The 20108-nt window shown below is 31.9% G+C and overlaps 2 protein-coding genes and 1 long non-coding RNA gene across 3 annotated transcripts; 2 read left to right on the top strand and 1 right to left on the bottom strand.

Moving 5' to 3' along the window:
- The first annotated feature begins 1638 nt into the window (after positions 1-1638).
- Positions 1639-5843, top strand: LOC148310589 (uncharacterized). Its single transcript, XR_015837382.1, has 2 exons — positions 1639-4126; positions 4510-5843. It is a non-coding gene; the product is annotated as an uncharacterized LOC148310589 (long non-coding RNA).
- Positions 5844-7097: 1254 nt separating this feature from the next.
- On the bottom strand, positions 7098-11230 carry LOC148310588 (uncharacterized). The gene is made up of 3 exons (XM_088258196.1): positions 10818-11230; positions 8269-8768; positions 7098-7352 (listed from the first exon to the last, which is right to left on the bottom strand). The coding sequence occupies exons 1-3, from the start codon at positions 11004-11006 to the stop codon at positions 7277-7279; spliced, it is 765 nt and encodes a 254-aa protein (XP_088114322.1). The 5' UTR covers positions 11007-11230; the 3' UTR covers positions 7098-7276.
- Positions 11231-13126: 1896 nt separating this feature from the next.
- pkaap (A-kinase anchoring protein pkaap) lies at positions 13127-20108 on the top strand. Its single transcript, XM_088258252.1, has 3 exons — positions 13127-13378; positions 13460-13591; positions 15656-20108. Exons 1-3 carry the CDS (start codon positions 13354-13356, stop codon positions 17161-17163), a joined length of 1665 nt encoding a protein of 554 aa, XP_088114378.1. The 5' UTR covers positions 13127-13353; the 3' UTR covers positions 17164-20108.

Here is a 20108-nt window from a genome sequence, read left to right as displayed (position 1 = left end):
TGCTTTTATTTAGTAATTTTATATTGTTTTATTTACAAAATTTTAGTGTAGTGAAAGACAAAAATAGTTTTTCACTTTTTAGTGTAGTGTTTATTCATTTATATCAATGCATCTTAAATATCATTTTATCATCTTATAACCCTTATTCGCACCTAATGGTGCATAGGCACTGTATTATATACAAGCACTGTTATTTTGATGACTAATTTTATAAAGGGATCAGTTATACGCTTTGGGCACCATTCTAGGAAGAAATTATATCAATATTATATTGAAATATCTCAGGATCTTAGACTCAGCTGCCAAATGCACTAACCGCTGCACTATGAAGGAGGACAGATATTTAACAATTTACAAATGTAAAAAGAATACTTAACTATTTAAGTATGTTGTAAAAATTTACATTGGTAAGTGCGGTTTTAAAATAATACACAAGTATGCAAAATTTCATACTTCATCAAGAACAGTAAATCAAAATGGCAACCATTTTTTGAATTGATGAATGGTCTTTTTTTAAATAGTTCATTTTATTTGTATACATGATACAATTTTTTTCTTGAGAGAATACAGTGCCTTGGCTGAAATTTGATCACCCAAATGTTGTCTTGGATTAATCATTTTCTGAACTGGAATTCCATACGGAAGTCAACACTTTCACTACGCAGTGAAGATAACAATGAATTTTATTTCGAATGACTGACATTTTGAAACCAGATGTCAGTTGGTAAGTTATTAATACCGAAAAGAAAATCAATTGATACTTATCAGCTTTAAGTACTTGACGTGTTATCTTGTCTATGTAATTTCTCCCCTAGCTAAATTATAACTGGTAAATTGAGAGTCTACTGTTAATAGCTACAATCGTCTTTACAGATAAGATGTCCTACCATAATGTTATGTCCTTCAATCTTTGCGTAGTCACCTATTATTTTATGACAATATAGTTGTGTTTAGTCTTTCTACCTATGACATGGAAAAGGTATAATAAAAATAATGTAACAAAACAAATGCAGTAAAACCTCAATATAACAGACTAATTGAGTGGAAGAGGTGTCCGTTTAAGCAGAAAATCCGTTATATAAAAATAGGTTTAAAATAAATAAAAAACTTTTTTTGAAAATTGTATTTAGATATGAATAAACAATACAAAATACAAACAAAATTCTATTTATTGTCTTTGGACACTCGTCGTGAAGTGATGTTGGTGTTTGATATCGAGGCGCTTACTTTCAGTTATTCTGCTTTGAAAAAGGAATCAAGTTTTGTTTCCACATTTGAAGTTTGCTATTTTTTTTTATATAATCAAGTGAAATTACAAAAATGCGTATAATATAGTTGAAATTCCTCATCTGAAGAACAGTCAATAAATGTTATTAGATCATCGAGATGTGACCTTACCACTTCATGGCCGCTAAAAAATTGTTTACATGCGGCGACACTTTAAGCGTCTATTATAATATTAACAGGACTTTTAAAATTTTTATTACATTTGACCGAATTTTTTTCCATTAAATATAGGTCTGTTATATCGAGGTTTTACTGTACTGATATTATTTATTTATTTGTGTTATAAATATTATAACGAGGGGTTATTTGGTAACCTGTATGCTATATTAACACATTGTTTACGGCATGCACATATTTGTGCGTTTCAGAAAGCTTATTTTGCGGGGGTGTGCACATTTTTTTGCGTTTCGGTTACCTTCAACTTCATATACAAAAAAACGACTAATTGTCTTGCCTTGCTGTGTACTGAATGGGTGTCACTGTAATACAAAAAATATGACTCTTCTGTTATCATTCTTTCGAAATGATCTAATATCGCCCGGGTCAAATCACATTTCTTTAACAAACTTCACCGTAACCAATGTGTTAAATATGCAAAAACAAAATTGCATGGCTCCGAATATTTAACTACTGATCCTCAGTGGAAAATATTCACATCTTTTTTACCCCATAAATGTATTTACCTCACTCTAAAATAGGGTATAACCATCCGACCAAAAAACATAACTTCAAGCAGATACAAATTGTACCGCAAACGATTCCAAAATAACCAAGAATTGAAATAGCGGGCTGATTTTGCCGAATCTAAAAGTCAGGAATGATAAAGAAGAGATCATGTTTTGACATTGATTCTTGAAAATTTTCCATTGATAAAAAAACCATGGAATGAGAACTTTGTATATATCATTGAAATTTAAAGTTTCTTTGCTTTTCCATTTATCAATATGGAAACAAATTCTTCAAAAGATGCCGCCATCTTGAATCTGTTAGCTAAAATGAGTTATGACATAAAATGTCTTCAAAGTGTTGTTAATTCTTAGCAGAGAGGTGGGGGCAAATTATGTGTTTAATATTATCAGACAAGCTTCTGGATAGCCCCAATGAATAGGGTATTTTCACATTTATTCCTAATTAATTTGTTTTAAGTCATGGCATAATTAATGGGTACTATGCATATCATACTTTATATAAGGGAGATCAAAGGAATCCATCTGTCTACAATTTATATATTGGGAATACAAACATGTCATGATGTCATTGATCTAAAAATAATAATTTTGCCATTCTAAATCTTGCGGTTATGATAACAACAGCACATGTGATAACCACATGAGCGCTGCAGAAAAATGTAAAAATCCTTAAATAACATGACAAATATATCTACATGAAGTTATGCATAAGCAATGATGCAATTAAAGGATTTTTAAAAGCACAAATAATCTTTAAAAATAACCTGTTATGTGTATTTTGTCCAATATTCCTCCTAACTGAAAATACCCTATTTAGACTATCTCCACACCTGCAGGAAATTAAATCAGTAATTAGTTTTAAGTATAACCAGAACTGGCATATGTAGGTCAGGCCTGCAAAGCCGTGTCATAAATCCACAAGAAGTAATAAAAATTAATGTACATTTAATCGTCACATGTGTGTAGCTGCCCATTTGAAAGAATGTACCTCTGGATGCACATTATTTAATTAGGCATTGATTTTCCGCAAGTGTGCAGCTACGCTTACTGGAAATGTATTTTATATGTTCTTACTCTGTCTTTCCAACTAAATTATGGTTTAGTAATTAAATTTGGTAATTTTTTAAAATCATTTTTATAATTTTTCTCCTTTTTTAAATGTTTATATAAAATGTTACTTTATTCCAATTTATATGGTAGACTTCTAGAATTGTTTAAATAGTTTGAACCGTCCTTTAAATGTTTATGACATAAGCATTGTATTTTTTTTTAATAATGATAATTGCATAATTTGTGGTGATAGTAAATTCAAATCTGTGGACGATATACACAGATAAAAATTTTTAAAAGTATGTACTTGTCAAATTGCCTTATAGAATCGGGCTTTATTGGAATTTCTTGTAATGTAATATTTTCTCAAATGTTCACCTTATACTTTTCAAACATCTCTTTAATGAGGTCACACTTCTGGTATGCAATTCAATATGTTTTATGTATCATTTTTATATTTGCTTTTGATTACAAACCAGCTGTATAAATTTTGCTTACACTATGGCTATATATTATCTATTGACTATATCGACAGCTGAAAGAAAAGCGTAGCTATCTGAACTTTGTCATTTTAAGATAATTCAAAATTTCTCCATCCTGATTTTTGCTTTAAATATATTAACCCAAGTACTTTAACACATTGTTGGCGGGCGGTTTTTCATCAACTCCGACCCTAATTAGTATACTAATTAGGGTCGTATACTAATCGCAAGTAACCGCAAACCCAACTCCGATCTGTACAATTTTTTTCGACGTTTTGTAGCAAAAGTAAGCAAAAAGAACACTTATAAGCGTCTCCTGCTCTCTACCAACAGAATGTTAAAGATGCTTTTAAGCATTTCCCGCAAACAATGTGTTAATAAGGGACTATCGTAAAATGTGCAATGATAAGAAAAACTCACATTTTACCAAGAACATTTACTAAAACCATTTAAATAATAAGAGCAACATGTTTTTTGAAATATGAATATATAATATTGCTAAAATTACTAAGATACACGCTAGTTGTCACTGCATTCTTTACATGTGTTACCTCGGTACTCCTCACAGATTGGATGTCCATATAAATTTTTAATGTCCCGTAATCTAGGGTTCAACATGTCGCTCACTCCTTTCAAGAACGTCATAAATCAAAATACTTGATTTTTCAGGAGAACGTTTTTAAAGTTTAAAAATATAATACAATGTATTAAAAATAAATATCAAGCCACTTATTGAACTTTTTACTTTGCAACAGATCTTATAAGGTAAAACCTGAAGGTTTTTTCTCCATTTGAAATATATTTATTATATTTTTAAAAAAAATTAAACAATACATTTTCTTCAAAATGCAAAAACAACACTTGCTGCCCTGTAGCGGGTAAATATTAAGTTAAAAATATGCTGCTTTTGCTGGGATATAGTACATTTTCTGGGCATTCCGAAAACATGCACAACTGAAAATTGACGAATTTTGATTTTTGACGTTCTTGAAAGGAGTGAGCGATGTATCAAAATACAGTGTTTACTATAAACTCTTTATTTTGAATCTTGTTGTGTGATTGCTATGGTTTCTGTTAAAACAATACCAGGTTGATTGATTAAAGTGATAGATAAAACAAACAAAAAAATTATGTTCAATTTATTAAAAATTTTTTTTTTAATATCATCAAAAATGTTTGTCCCAAGCACCATTGGGTGTGGAAAAGGGTCATGAAAACAATAAATCAAAATACTTTTTTTTTTAACAGTACGCTAAAACCTTGATTATCCGTACTAATTATAGATGAGAGTAGTCGAAATTAAAGTTGTAGAAAGTATTCAACCATATATATTCTGTTTTTATACTGCTTGAATCATTTTTCAATTCAAATTTTATTATTATTCATTACCCAATTTATAAAATGTATCTATGACCAATATTTTTCAAAGCATGAATGTCCTGCGCATAAAATGTATAAATATTGTTTAATTTTTACGATAGGGTATTAGTATTTTTAGCTTTTATGTAAAATGGCTTAAGGATAACATTGGAAGGATATTTCAAAATGTTACATACTGTCACAGAATTTATAATCGAATAAATTATTACTTTGGGCCAACGTGGATTGTCAAGTTATTTTGGAAGTCCCATAGCTGAATTATCCAAAATACATATATGTAATCACAGAAGGTGGACTGTTACATAGTATATGCAGTGGAACTCTTGATTCATGTGGTTCTATTTGTATAACGTGTCAATGTCCAGCTTTTTAGTGTTTTTATTTAAGTTTTACTTGATCAATACCACTTTTTCTTAAAATCTGTGACACGTGTTTCGATGCACTTCGCATTGCCACAAAGCGACTTCCGAATCAATTAATTAAATTTTTAAATGTAACTTAACCAATCAATGCTAGGGTTTTTTTGATGTGACTATGTTTTCACCACTGTTTGAAGTTTTGCTTTTAATAATTAGCGGTACTTTTAAGTATAAATGCACTCTTTAAAAATTAAGATAGTGTTTGTTCCTAGAACTTATACTAAATTTTCAACTAAGTAAGGTAGATTTTGAATACATGAAACAATATTTTTTTAATGGCGAAAAATATTTGGTATTTGTGCAAAAAGTTGCAGTTAAGAAAATCTAAAGAGATTCAAGGACAATGGACTACATTCCATTATTTTTAATTGTGCTAATTATTTTTCAATGATTAGTAATAAATTTAGGCTATTTCTATAAAAGAAAAAATATATACCAACTAAATAAATAAATTAATACAATTTAATTGCCTGTAACCTGCAAATCAATTAATTAGAATGTACCTTGTAATAAAATTATGTTTTGTCAAAAAAAAAGAATAAAATACCCGCTATTAAACTTAAAGTTGAATGTACTTTTAAAACCACATTAATATGACATTTTAAACTACTTAGTGTACTTTGCCAGTTTATTTTTTTTTTTTAAATCCCTTACCGCACCCCAATGGTGCATAGGGCACTGCTTCATGTAAACGCAGTGTTATCTCGATCGATTACACATGAAGGAAAGGTGATCAGCCCCCCACTTCAGGTACCAGTCCAGTGTAATATTGAATAAATATTAGAGTGAAAAAATCACTTATATTTATTAAACCCCCCTGGGAATCGAACCCGGGACCTTCAGAACGGTAGGCGAGCATGCTGACCATTACACTACGGAGGCGGACAAGGACGTTGAAAACTTTATAAAACGGTATCATTAAGTCAAAATGTCATATTTTCGAGTTAAACTTTTTTGTCAGTACACCCACGATATATTCCGAAAATCTCCACATAGCCCAATGCATATCGCTCACTCCTTTCAAGAACGTCATAAATCAAAAATTGTCAATTTTCAGTTGTGCATGTTTTCGGAATGCCCAGAAAATGTACTATATCCCAGCAAAAGCGGCATATTTTTAACTTAATATTTACCCGCTACAGGGCAGAAAGTGTTGTTTTTGCATTTTGAAGAAAAGGTATTGTTTAATTATTTTTTTAAATATACCAAATATTCTTCAAATGGAGAAAAAACCTTCAGGTTTTACCTAAAAAGATCTGTTATACAATACAAAAGTTCAATAAGTGGCTTGATATTTATTTTTAATATATTGTATTATATTTTTAAACTTTAAAAACGTTCTCCTGAAAAATCAAGTTTTTTGATTTATGACGTTCTTGAAAGGAGTGAGCGATATGTGCTTTGTCAATCTGTTATTTCTAGAATAATTCTATGTAAGTTACCTGTGATATACTTTCTATGAATATCATCGGAAGGATTACTTGGCTACGGGACTCCGATTGCATGTACAATTCAACACAAATGCTTGGATTTGATCCTTTAAAGAAATCTAAACATAAAAATACGCTATCAATGCACAAGTATTCATAGTCCACTGAAATATAATTGAATCTTAATTCATTATTTTAAATAAGCATCTCTTTGCTTTACTTGTAATCACAAATGACTGATAAATGTGTTTGGTGTATCGTTTGTATAATATAATATATTGTATCGTCTTGGCTTCATTTAATTATAGTTAGAGCATTGAGTGTGGTTAGGAATTATTGTGAATGTGCAAATTAAAACTGTTTTCCATACATAAGAGTTTTTATTGATTGTTCCTTTATCGTACCTCACAAATGGCAAAAAATTACTGCAGTCTTTTCTTATATCAATAAATTAATGGGGAAGGGTGATAATAAATGACTTGTTATTTTTTTAGTAAATGGGTATACAATATCACATTTTTTATTCAGTTTTTGTAGTCTTATTGTTTCGTATTATTTATTCTCTTGTTTGCTGGTGCCTGCATTCGATGTGACAGCTGAATCAGTTTCCTTAGCCTGAAAAAAATATTTTTTAACTAATATTTATCTAAGGTGCTGCAGAATCCATCTTGATTTATGATCAATAAGTATTAGCAGTAGGAATAAGGAAATTTTAAGTAATTATAAGTTTTAAGATAAAAGTATAGTAAAAAAAATATATACACATAATGAAGGATAAGGAGAGTCTTATATTATCCCATTACAAATTATAAAATGTCTAAAACACGAAATATAAATTATTATATCTAATTTAGTATGCTCATAGGAAGCTATCATTTTTAAGTAAATAATTGATAATCAATCATTATTGAATTAAAATTAGGTGTGTATTACACAAACAGATAATCGATTAAATCTAACAGATAAAAATAGAGATTGACTTTTAAAAAACTGAGTATGTCATTAAAAATAGCTTGCTTTAACTTGATTTTAATGTCAACAGGTTTTGAAGCAAACAGATTCTTTCTCGAGACTTGATATCAAGTGCCTTATGCACCCTTTATGTGAAAACGGGGAGCAGAAAAATATATATTTAATAATCCCTCAACTGGTAAATGAATCTAAAAGCTGATTTTTGCCTTGCCTCAATTAATTAAGTTTATACTACATAAAGTGACCATATGTCCTGTTTTGAACGAGACCGTCCCATTTTTAGATACCCTGTCCCATTGTCAACACAATTTTTTCATATTTATATTATTTATTCCTCTTATTTTCTTTATCAACATTCCTTTTCTTTTTATGAATACATAAAAACTATGAAAAAATATGTTTTCTTGAATGCAGATACTATTACATAAAAATTGGTAGATGACCCGTTTTGAGGACAAAAATAAATGGTCAGTTTATATTATTCATACATCAATTTGAAGCAGCGCCCTATGCACCATTGAGTGGGAATGAGGATGAGAAGAAGAAACAAGGTACTCACAGCGTTTGTTGAACTGGCTTTTTTATTTTTGGTCTGCAATTTCCTCTGCGATCTTTTCTAAAACCTTCTAAACAATCTGCTTGATTTTCGCCATCAGTTGTTAGAGATGGGGCTACAGAAGTTGTTTCAGGATTGATTGTAGTGTTTTTTACATTATGGTCATAATTTATCTCTACCGGAGTAGTCAATATTTGTACTGGAATACCAGGGTTTCCGGGTTTACTCAGCCCACTTGTAGTTCCTGTTTGATTGACTTTGTGCGAACCTTCTGTTGCATTTAGTTTGTGGACACCGTTTAAAACAGTAGTCGTCGGCTTTGGATGTAAAACTGGTGAAGGCGGTGTGATTTTCACAATCTTTTCTGTGGTTGTCAAAATGTTATCCAACGATTCAATTTCATCCATTTTTTTGGTGGTTGTCGTGGCGGATGTAGTTGTGTTTGAGTTGTAATTTGGAGGTTTTACCGTTAACTCTGCATAGTCATAATTATAGTCATAATCCTGAAACAATAAAAACAAATCATTTTTAACACACTTCGGACGGGAAAGGAATTTCTACCTGTTCGGTGGATTGATGCTTAACATGGTGACTGTCACGGCAATTTTCAGAATTCCGGTCTAAAAAGCCAAATTTATTTAATGAAATACTAAAAAAAAAATATTTTACTTCTTGATTGTGAATAAATTTTTCATATTTATATTTTACATTAATTTAGTAGTATATTTTCTATTCTGTAAGCCAGCATCGATTTTTTTGTTCTCTTCCCAGAAGCCATCTATCCATATTAACACTGTATACTACGAATTTTATAATAACTGCAAGAATACGGCAAGTAAACACAGTACGAGAAAACTCGTACTGTGTTTACTTGGCTGGTTGAATCACTTTGTAACTGGTCAAATTATAAGCACCATTAAAAAAAAAATTAATCATGTTTTCAGGCATCTCCCAGTGTGTAACATAATTCGGTAAGGATGCATACATTTAAATTAAAAATAATTTCATTTTCTTCTTCATCTACATTGAGATGCCAAAATGTAAAAATAACTCAGGTGGAGAAACCCATATATCGCTCACTCCTTTCAAGAACTTCATAAATAAAAAAACTTGAATTTTCAGGAGAACGTTTTTAAAGTTTAAAAATATAACACAATGTATTAAAAATAAATATCAAGCCACTTATTGAACTTTTTACTGTGCAACAGATATTTTAAGGTAAAACCTGAAGGTTTTTTCTCCATTTGAAAAATATTGAGTGTATTTAAAAAAATAATAAAACAGAACCATTTCTTCAAAATGCAAACACAACACTTTCTGCCCTGTAGCGGGTAAATAATAAGTTTAAAATATGCCGATTTCGCTGGGATATACCTACTACATTTCCTGGGCATTCCGAAAACGTGCAAAACTGAAAATTGACAATTTTTGATTTATGACGTTCTTGAAAGGAGTGAGCGATATGTGAAAAGGAATTTGGTCACACCCAAAATCTTGTAAACATTTTGTCAGCATGATGCATTGCCCTATGCACCATTAGATGCTGATACAGGGCAGAAGAAAATTTTATTTATAATATTTTGAGTGTCTAAATATTTGCTCACAAAAGCTGGATTTCACTCTGCTTACAAGCTATTTGTATCAAGATTTTATCGATAGCTCAATATAGATGTAGAAGTTATTGATATGAGAATGTGTTAGTATATATCGCATGGACAATATCGCAAGTTTAAAAAGAAAAATAACCAAATACAAATGTATTTACTCAATCTAATTTTTATTTACTGTAAATCCAGGGTGGAATTTGATTTTTTAAGCTTTTTAGAACATTGAAATAAAGTTGTAATATTAAGTTTAAAAAAAATGGTATTTGAAAAATCTAATTTAATATCTGTCTACCTCCGTAGTGCAATGGTTAGCGCGTTTAACTATATAGTCAAAATAAATATTACTGTTTTTTCACTCCAATAGTCGACGCGTTGTTGTTTTTTATTGACTATGAGCAAACGCAGTACCCACTTCCAAGAGTTTTCTCATGGACAAAAGTTAGTGCAAAATGGTGAATACCTTGTGATATATTTAAGGCCTTACTCGTAATAATATAATTCATTAAGAGTACGGCTGCGCCGCGAGCCAGACGTCATTACACGCCGGTTTGTTTTTTAGAATATTTTTTGTTATAATATGTATTGAATAAATATTTTTTGTAACTCCTTACCTTTCAATAACTCTTTTCTTTTCAAAGCCATATATTGTATTTATTTCTTCAATACAAAAACGGAGTTTTAAGAAAAAAAATACGTAAAAAGATACCTGGGTTTAAGGAAAATTAAATTCCGATTTATCGTATATTGGGTGCTATATTCCACGCCACTCAACTAACGATCGGGCTATTTTATATATACTTTTTGTCATCGTGCGAACTTATTGGATGTTGGATTATAGCACCTATGGGAGGGCTAAATTATCACTTACATATTCATGTGTGTATATTTACATTCGCAAAAGTAAAAGTATTTTTTTTTATCTAAAAGTACCGTTAGCTGACATACCTCTGAACCGCCTAAACCCCCTCCTAAAAGCGCGACGATTTTTAAATCTTTCACACTGATTTGTATGTTGACATCGCCGGTCTGTCTTTGATCATATGTTGGTGAACCAGTCGGACTTCCGATCACAAAGCTGTAGATATGACATAACACTACACACACGTAAACGTCTTTCTTAAACAGAAAATGCATCGCGGATAATCGAAATGATCTCGTCTGGTTTGTTTTGCGAAAAAATCGATGTTTGAATTTCCCTCCAGGCGCGCTGATGACTCTGACGCGACTGATATGGTTCCTTATGGGATTAATCGAGAGACTATCCGAATGATATGTAACTGGAACGGGTTGTGGAGATCTGATGGTTTTTTGTATCGATGAAACAGTTATCTGGTAGCCGCGGGTCGATAGCCTTTGGGTACTGCCTCGGCCTTAGCATTGACCGCTCGAAGCAAATCCGCGCCCAACCAAATCCCACGAGCGCAAGAGCAGCACTAGAATTTAAATCATTTCAAATTCCTAAATCGAAATATATTCGAAATTCGAATAACTGTACTTTAAAACAACGAAACTATTATTTGAATACTACACAATATTTTGAGTGTGCTATTTTTTTTTATATTGACATCCTACACAGATGATGAAGAATACATATATTTCATAAGGGTCTCTGCTTAATGAAAAGCTTACTTAACTCAACCATAGATGATGCCGTGAGCTCTCATGCGTAAAAACGTGTCAATCAAACGCATAAAGTTCCGAAATTTTCCTTCACTTAAACTTGTGTCTAATCAGAAACTATTAAATGTAAAATAAATCAGTGAAAAATAAGAGTACTGTGGTGGTCGATCATGGGTAGAATGGTGAATGTTGAACCAGCCTATGACTGGTTGTAAGCCCTGTATATGTTGTAAGCCCGGTATTCCAAGACATCCATATTCTTTTTCGTCAATGCTGAGTTGTCCATTTTAGGCGCCTGTTTATGATGGATGATCATTGAAACAATTGATTTTTTTTCGGTTGTTAAATTTATAGTAAAAATACATAAATAGCTGGGTAAAATTATATCAAAACGTCACTTTGCCTTTAAATAATTAATGATAAAGTTAACAGCGTGTAGGTCAGATGCGGTGCCCTATGCACCATCTGAGAGTAGTTGATGAACAATATCGTAGGTAACTGCATAAAATCCTGAAGAATATTAAATGAACATGATATTAAATTAATATTACAGTGAAAAATCAGTCACACTTATTTTGACCCCTCCCTTTGTGAATCGAACCCAGGACCTCCAGCGCGACAGCCAAACCCTTTATCCACTACTCTACGGAAACGAGATATGATTGAACAAATTAATTTATTATAGTTTTTTATTATTATTTTGAATTCAACTCTGTGGCGGAGTAGTAATGCACACTAGATATAATAGCTATGTATGTACATATGTAGGTAAGAGATGATGTGAGACGCCATTAAACGAGTTTTTCCGTTATTTTAACGATTACCAAGCGCCATCCGGCGTTGTAGTACCTATCAAATCATCTGACTTTTGTTATAAAATGTATTAATTTAATTTAATAACATGACTGAATACATATATTTCCGTAAGCAACTTTCACACATTTGCAGGCTAGTAGGTCGCATGACAAAATTCTGTCAAACGCATTCACTATCTGACATTTTATTTACGGCCGATATCTATCAATTTGTTTGTTTTGTCAATGTTTGATTATCAAGATAATATTTTTTTATCAAATATCGGTCAGGAATAAAAATGGTAAATAAATAGGCAATTGGATGTTCAACCAGCACTAGCCATTGCTGATTTTACAATTTTCCTCTTCTCAATGAATAAAACCCACAATTCCTCTTCCATTTCTTTATTCGTATGGCATGAAACATAAAATTAATAAATGATTATTTTTGGTTATATAGGTAAGGCATTAAAAAAAACCTTCCTTATAAATATAAACAATACAATATACATATTTACAAAAATTTGTACAACTTTAAATTTCCCGGTTTTTAACGAACGGCTAGTGATATTGACTTTATGTTAAGAATAGAAATATAGAGCTTTTTACATGAGTAAGCAAGAACTATTTTCAAACTCTATTTTTGATTTAAAAAATATATGTCTTTCGAGAAAAATATCACAGTTTTGAAAATTTTTTATATTTTGAAATGTTTAACAATAATTATAAAAACTATTTTTACTAATAAATAATATAATGGCTGTTAAGATTTCATGTATAATAAATTTACTATAGAGAGAATGGTGAGTTTATAACTAATTTATTTCTTCTTTCTTTTTCGACTTCCCGTGTTTATCATCTGTCAAAAGGTCAGGCAATCAGTGACGATATTATTTTCCATAGTTCTACTTTTAGCAGCGGATTTGTTTGTAGTGTTTTACACGATATATCGTTAATTAATTTTTCTCGACATAACAGCCCCTAACATCGGAGAGTTTGACGCAATGTCTTTGTGCAGTTATTCGCGTAAATGTGGGACCGCATAAAAATGTAAACAAGGGCCTAAAATGTTGAAGTTTTGGAAGAACACAGGTGAATTGCAGTCTTTTGAGGATGCTTCGTGGTCGCCGTGACCTTCTAACAGTTTTTACAATACATTTACTTTGGTTTTAGCGAGGGGCAAATCGAAATTTTCTACTCGACCTCCCGAATCGCCAAAAGAATGGATTTCTTCATCGAATTCGAGAGAAGACATAGGATCTTCGCAAAATCCAGTATTCAATTTTGAAAACATTTCGGATGCAGGTATTTATTTGCGCAATATGGACGAAATTAAACGATTTCAAGAAGTTGTGTGGGAAGAATCTTTGTTTACTGTTTGGTTTTCCACCTACAGTTTATTTCACAATCATAATTTTAATATTTTAAAAACATACGTAATTATACTCAAACTTTAGCTTTAATCATCGTACTCTATTAAACACAATTTTAAGATTGACGAATTTGTAAGATTTAAGTGTTCTAACTATTTAATTCCATTTGAAACTTTTATTGGAAAATTTATAAAAACTTTGTTTATGTCAGTTTCAACTCATTAAGTTTGGCATTAAACTGGTTTTAACATTTACGCGCTCTCCAATACCATGCTCTCCAGGCTGGCCATACAAAATTAGTGCATAAATGCGCTCTTCTTTGTGCTTGTTTCTATCCTATGTCAAGCCCCGATTTTAACAATTGAAAATAGAGAACACATATCGCTCACTCCTTTCAACAACGTCATATATCGAAAATCGTCAATTTTCAGTTGTGCATGTTTTCGGATTGCCCAGAAAATGTACTATATCCTAGGAAAAGCGGCATATTTTTAACTTAATATGTACCCGCTACAGGACAGAAAGTGTTGTTTTTGCATTTTGAAGAAAATGTATTCTTTATTATTTTTTTAAATATACTAAATATTTTTCAAATGGAGAAAAAACATTCAGGTTTTACCTAAAAAGATCTGTTGCACAGTAAAAAGTTCAATAAGCTGCTTGATATTAGTTTTTAATACATTTTATTATATTTTAAACTTTAAAAACAATCTCCTGAAAAATCAAGTTTTTTTATATTTGACATTGTTGAAAGGAGTGAGCGATATGTACATATTTAACATCACACATAGTACATATTTGGTGCTACCCGCAGGTGTAGTCAAAAGGGATAGAATGCAACACCGCACTGTCTTTGCCTACATTCTTTGCCTCTTCTATATTCATTCATCTCCTCTTATATACCTGCTGTTCAAATATTTGATATTCTTGATCATACCAAGTTTTCTCCATTCTTACTCTGTTTTTTTTTTCATTACTACATTCCCCTTATATATTTGCTTTTAGGTATTTTAAATATATGTTTCAATTAAAAATATATCAATAAATATAAATAATATAAGTATGTATTTACAATTTTAAAAAAAAACATAACTAGTGCGCAACATATGCCATGTTTTTCTGATCTTCCTCTGCTTCTATTTCAAACGTTTGCGTCATTTGTTTTACCATTGTTGCTCATTTATTCCACATAAGTTATCACAATGCTAATTTTGCAAATCCCTTGTGAAACAATAAAAATATGTTCTGAGCCCATTATTTGAAAGAGAGAAATTAAAACAACAGTAAATATAAAAAAGTAAATATTTAACTGACCTCATTCAAAATTTTCCAAAGTCTAATTAGATATTTGGCAAATAAACATAATTTCAAATTAAATTCTTTAATTTCTTGAATGTTTTTCGCAGATACTTTGTGGCACATTTTATAAACTTTGTAAAATTTTAGAGGTTTAAAAAGCTAACTGACTAACTAACCATCACGCCGCTTCTCCGCAGGGGTAGGCAGAGAGAATAGAGCGCCACACCACTCTGTCCTTGCAAACATTCTTCGCCTCTTCCACGTTCATGCATCTCCTCATACATACCCGCCGATTGTTACGACTCCTAACCTGACCACTTTCAAGTATTTGGCATACCTGATCGTGCCATGTTTTTCTCGGTCTTCCTCTGCTTCTTTTCCCGCTAACATTCGCCTCATAAATTTGTTTTACCGTTCTTTCCTCACTCATTCGTTCTACATGTCCAAACCATCTCAACACACCTTTCCACCACTTTTTTATTTTTAGTACACTTTAACCTACCGGTTTTGACAAGAACCTTGTCATCATCAGAGTTTTTTAATGTTTTAGAATTTAATAAACTGATGACGACAAGGTTCTTGTGGAAACCTGTAGGTTAAAGTGTACTAATAATAAAAAAGTGGTTAAAACAAAGTTGTTTAATTTTATAAAGTTTAAATTTTTTTAATTGTTAAACAATGTAATTTCTCTTTACAGATGTTAACCAAGATATTACCGGTAGTTCTTCCCGTTTATCTAAGAAGTTGGATGAGGTTCTCGAGGATAAACAAGCTCTAGTATACTTTGCTCAATATTTGGATTCTCTTTCTGCGTCTTCTAGTGTAGAATTTTGGGTGGAGGCAGAAAATTTTAAACATGCTGCCGAATCCTTACTCAAAGAAAAAACTGCCGTAAAAAATAAAGCGGCTTCACACGCTCCCATCAATAGAACCGTAAGCTTTGATTCTTCCATAGGAAATTTAAAACATGACTTTAAACACACGAAACTCAATGGATTTCATCAAATGACTAAAAACATCGGCGATCTAACCAATACAAATGAAAAACACTGCTCAGTTTATGTACACGCCAGCTGTTCGGATATATTAAACTTTAAATTTGAACGCAAGTCGTCCATAGATAGCAAGGAAGCACTACTTAATGAAGCCGTACGCATATTCAAGACGTACATTGCCCTCGAGTCGTCACAACGCTTGGACATTCCGGATGACATCAGGAACACAATCATATCGTCCATTTGTCACCCGGAAGGCGTTATAGACCCAAATATCTTCGGTGTTGTACAAAAATTGGTATACACGCAAATGGCCACCTGCCATTTTGATAATTTCACGCAAAGCGCTTATCATTGTAAATACCAAATAGATATTCTGACGAGCGGAAATCTCACTATCGAGGATATCATTTTCAATCAAATGGCGCTTTTCTATTTCACGGAATATCTAGAACAGGAACGTTGCAGCGTGTTATTAGAGTTTATTTTAGCTGTTGTAAATTTTAGGGATCAATTAAGTAATGATGTAAACTACGACCCGGAGCAAGCGCAGAACGACGCTATTATCCTGTACGATAAGTACTTTTCCCTGCAGGCTACTAATTCTTTAGGATTTCCGAGCGATGTGCGCTTGGATATAGAGGAGAATATTTGTCGGGAAGGAGGTCCTTTGCCGACGTGTTTCCATAAACCATTCAGGCTCGCTCTCAAAGTTTTAGGACAGTATATATCCTCATTCCTCACATCCCAGTTGTACTATAAATATCTATCTGAAATGATCAACACCGTAGAGGGCAGTTGGCAGGAATCCAAGCACAAGAAATCCTCATCCGACTGTAGCAGCGAATACAGTATCAACGCTAGAAACACCCTTTTGGCGATGGAAGATTTCCCCACAAGCAGTAAGAAAGGGAAGCGTCATCAGACGGATATGCGGATAGATTCCAAGCAACTGTACAACGGAGACTTGCTGTGGCGCAGGAAGACAGAAAAGGGGTTGTGTTTAGGTCGTGTAAATAGTTTAGGGAGGTTCGAGTCCTGCATGGAGCCGGATCCCGAGAAGAAAGACTCTGTGATAATGCGGGTGGTCAACCGACTGGTGCACGGAGAGAAGGAGAAGGCCAAGGAAGAGTTGGCCTGGCAAGTAGCGCACATGATCGTGAAGGACATCACCGATGTCACAATGGGAATACCTGAAAATCAATTATGATACATGAACACAATTGTGATAGATATTTATCGTTTAATTCTTATGTTAACCATAGACATTTTAAAGGTAGTCATTTTAGTTTGTTGAAAATCTATAATTTGGTACAAAGCATTTATGAATCAGTATTAGATGTAAAATTAATTTGTGTGTTTCAAAACATTTCCTTCTCAAGATTCACACTCTTAGCAGTGGCAACAGTGAGCGGCCTACACTCCCATTTATGAATGAACTACTGTATGTTTTCGGCTATAGCCGGGTATAACCCGTGATTTTAACTGTACTATATATATTTTATTCAAATAGTTTTTTGTGTTTTCAATTTTCCTTTTCTTTTGTTGAGTGTCTAAAAGTATAAGTGCGATGTGTTTAAAGTCTTATAAAAATACAGATGAATTCAATTTTCGTTTTTTAATCAAATAAACCACATTGAAATCGCAAATCAATACCTACTTTTGTGATAATCTTATAATATAGAAGGCACTGAGACATCAATTCATTTTTTGCTAAGTATCACAAATGTCTGAACATTAGTCTTTCCAAATATCAAGGAATTGATATGTGTAATAGGATGTTTTTTTATTAATTGATTTGGCAGTCACTTTGAGGTTATCTATCCATTTTTAATTTAAATTTCACTTGGTAAATACATACCACTATTTGTTAAAATTTATTCCGACATGTGTTTCGATGCATTTCGGATCATTTTATTATGTTTGAAAATTATACGGAATAGATTTTAAGAAATAGTGGTATTTACCAAGTGAAATTTTAAATTAATATTTTAATTAATTTATAAATGGGAACTTTCGCCGTTTGCCACTGCTGCTGCTAGGAGGTGAATCCTTAATACAGACCTTCACTTAACAACCAAATTCCATCCCGCTGATCTGTTTATATAGCTAGTTGGTTACTAAACGTACTCCACACTTTATCAGGAAGACCGGACATCATCAATATAGTTCAAAACCCCAAAGCCTATGGTGAATAGCCAGGAAGAAGATGTAATAACAATTTTTTTAAAACTATGGGTATTTATTTTACTATTTTTAAACCTATATATTATAACTATTGTGAACTGTTTATAGGCAGGGCTGTTTTTTCCATGTACCGTAGAACAGGGCTACTTGAACTTTTATGTGTTACTTGAGCCCAGGACAATTTTTTTTATTTAGATCTGTATTTGGTCCACAATAATGAACGTATTGACATGATTCATTGTTTCCCTGACAGGTGACACTTATTGTCACGATACGTTCATTATTGTAGACCAAATACAGATTTAAATCTTTTTTTGTACTGGGCTTAAGTAACATCAAAGTTCAAGTAGCCCCGTTCTACGGTAACGCGGTAGAATGGCATTCTGGCAACTTTTTTCGAGGAAATATTTTTTAAATTTTCTAATCAATTAGATGAAACAATGTTCGCGCTTACGTAATTACAATCTTTATTTATATAATTTGTCAAAATGATAGAAAAAGTTGCTTTAAATTTTATTTAAATGAAATATTGGAATATAATTTATTTTAGTAAAAAGCTTGACCGCCTTTCGTCCGCCTCTATAGTGTAATGGTCAGCACGCTCGGCTACCGTTCTGGAGGTCCCGGGTTCGATTCCCAGGTGGGTCAAATAAATATTTGTGATTTTTTCACTGTAATATTTATTCAATATTACCCTGGACTGGTACCTGAAGCGGAGGGCTGATCACCTTTCCTTCGTTTGTAAACGATCAAGATAACACTGTGTTCATATGACGCAGTGCCCTATGCACCATTGGGGTGCGGATAAGGGTTTTATTATTATTATTATTATTATTAAAAAGCTTGACATGATGAGCATTCCGGGACCTTTTTTGTTCAAAAACAGCCCTGGTTATAGGCAAACATCTTATTAATTCACAATTATCATTGTTTATGCTTACTTTTGAATTTCATTTAAGTTTTATTACAATATGTTTAGCATTTTATGTTCATTTTCAATACTTTTTTACAACATTACAATGCTAATATAATAATAATAAGTTGGGTGCAATCAAAAGTTCATTTCGGGATCCATAGATGTCAGTTTGAGCAGTTTTGCATATTGACATTAAAGATTTGCTATAACAGGTAAGTATTATTTTTTGACATTTCATCAAAGATGAAGAAGAATATGGAAGTCTGGGCATTTACGGGGCTTACGACCGTCATAGGCTGGTTTGAGTGATCACTTTACACACGTGTAACATTCACCAATTCTACCCATTATTGACAACCACACTACTCAAATTCTTCGAAGTTCTATATATATGAACAAATTTAGAAACTTTGTTCTTGAATCACTAGAACTTCACTAGAGACATCTAATAATGTTGTAAATAACAGGTAAGCGTGAGCGGTTATCACACGAAATGGTTGTTAAGTGAGGAGTCTGTGTATATTATTTGTAGGTACAATGTAAAGGTCAATATTAGTATATTTTGTAGTGAGAGAAAGCTTCTAGTTTGTGGAGTTCTTGATCACTACACTCCTACTGTTAGGGCCTCGCTAAGTAGCTAAGGCAGAATTAAAAATATTTTATTGAATGAACCAGTATAATGTAATGAACTTATAAAGATAGGATTTTTATTTTATTAATATTTTGTTTTCTTAAAAAGATATTAAAAATCATGACATCTTCTGAACGTTCATAGTAATATATATGTTTACGTACTAAGAATTCCAAAATAGGTCTACGTAGTAAAAGAATTCCATAAATGTAAAATTTGGGTATGTTAAAAGCAAAGCATGTGATTGCACATTTACGTAAAATCTATTCCAATTTTATCTTATTTAACAATAGAATAAAATACATTATTATGTGTCATAAATAAAATCAATATGTATCTTATATCTTGTTGTCTGCAAAATTGACTCTTGATTTAATCAGGATGTTTAAAAAATTCCTAGACTTTTTTCATTGTGTTTTTT

The sequence above is a fragment of the Brachycentrus maculatus genome, unplaced genomic scaffold (assembly GCF_059751285.1).
Source record: "Brachycentrus maculatus isolate JH-2025_06_01 unplaced genomic scaffold, ASM5975128v1 h1tg000091l, whole genome shotgun sequence".
NCBI classification, from domain to species: domain Eukaryota; kingdom Metazoa; phylum Arthropoda; class Insecta; order Trichoptera; family Brachycentridae; genus Brachycentrus; species Brachycentrus maculatus.
The sequence above is the reverse complement of the archived record's forward strand: the minus strand, read 5'-3'. Positions and strand labels throughout refer to the sequence as shown.

What these genes read in the sequence shown, in the direction of transcription:
- pkaap (XM_088258252.1), top strand. Translation starts at nt 13,354, where the DNA reads ATGTTGAAGTTTTGGAAGAACACAG. An exon ending in GAAGTTTTGGAAGAACACAG is followed by an intron (nt 13,379 to 13,459) that starts GTGAATTGCAGT and finishes CTTTGGTTTTAG; the next exon opens with CGAGGGGCAAATCGAAATTT. An exon ending in TGAAAACATTTCGGATGCAG is followed by an intron (nt 13,592 to 15,655) that starts GTATTTATTTGC and finishes TTCTCTTTACAG; the next exon opens with ATGTTAACCAAGATATTACC.
- LOC148310588 (XM_088258196.1), bottom strand. Translation starts at nt 11,006, where the DNA reads ATGCATTTTCTGTTTAAGAAAGACGTTTACGTGTGTGTAGTGTTATGT. An exon ending in GGGGTTTAGGCGGTTCAGAG is followed by an intron (nt 8,769 to 10,817) that starts GTATGTCAGCTA and finishes TTATTGTTTCAG; the next exon opens with GATTATGACTATAATTATGA. An exon ending in AAGCCAGTTCAACAAACGCT is followed by an intron (nt 7,353 to 8,268) that starts GTGAGTACCTTG and finishes TATTTTTTTCAG; the next exon opens with GCTAAGGAAACTGATTCAGC.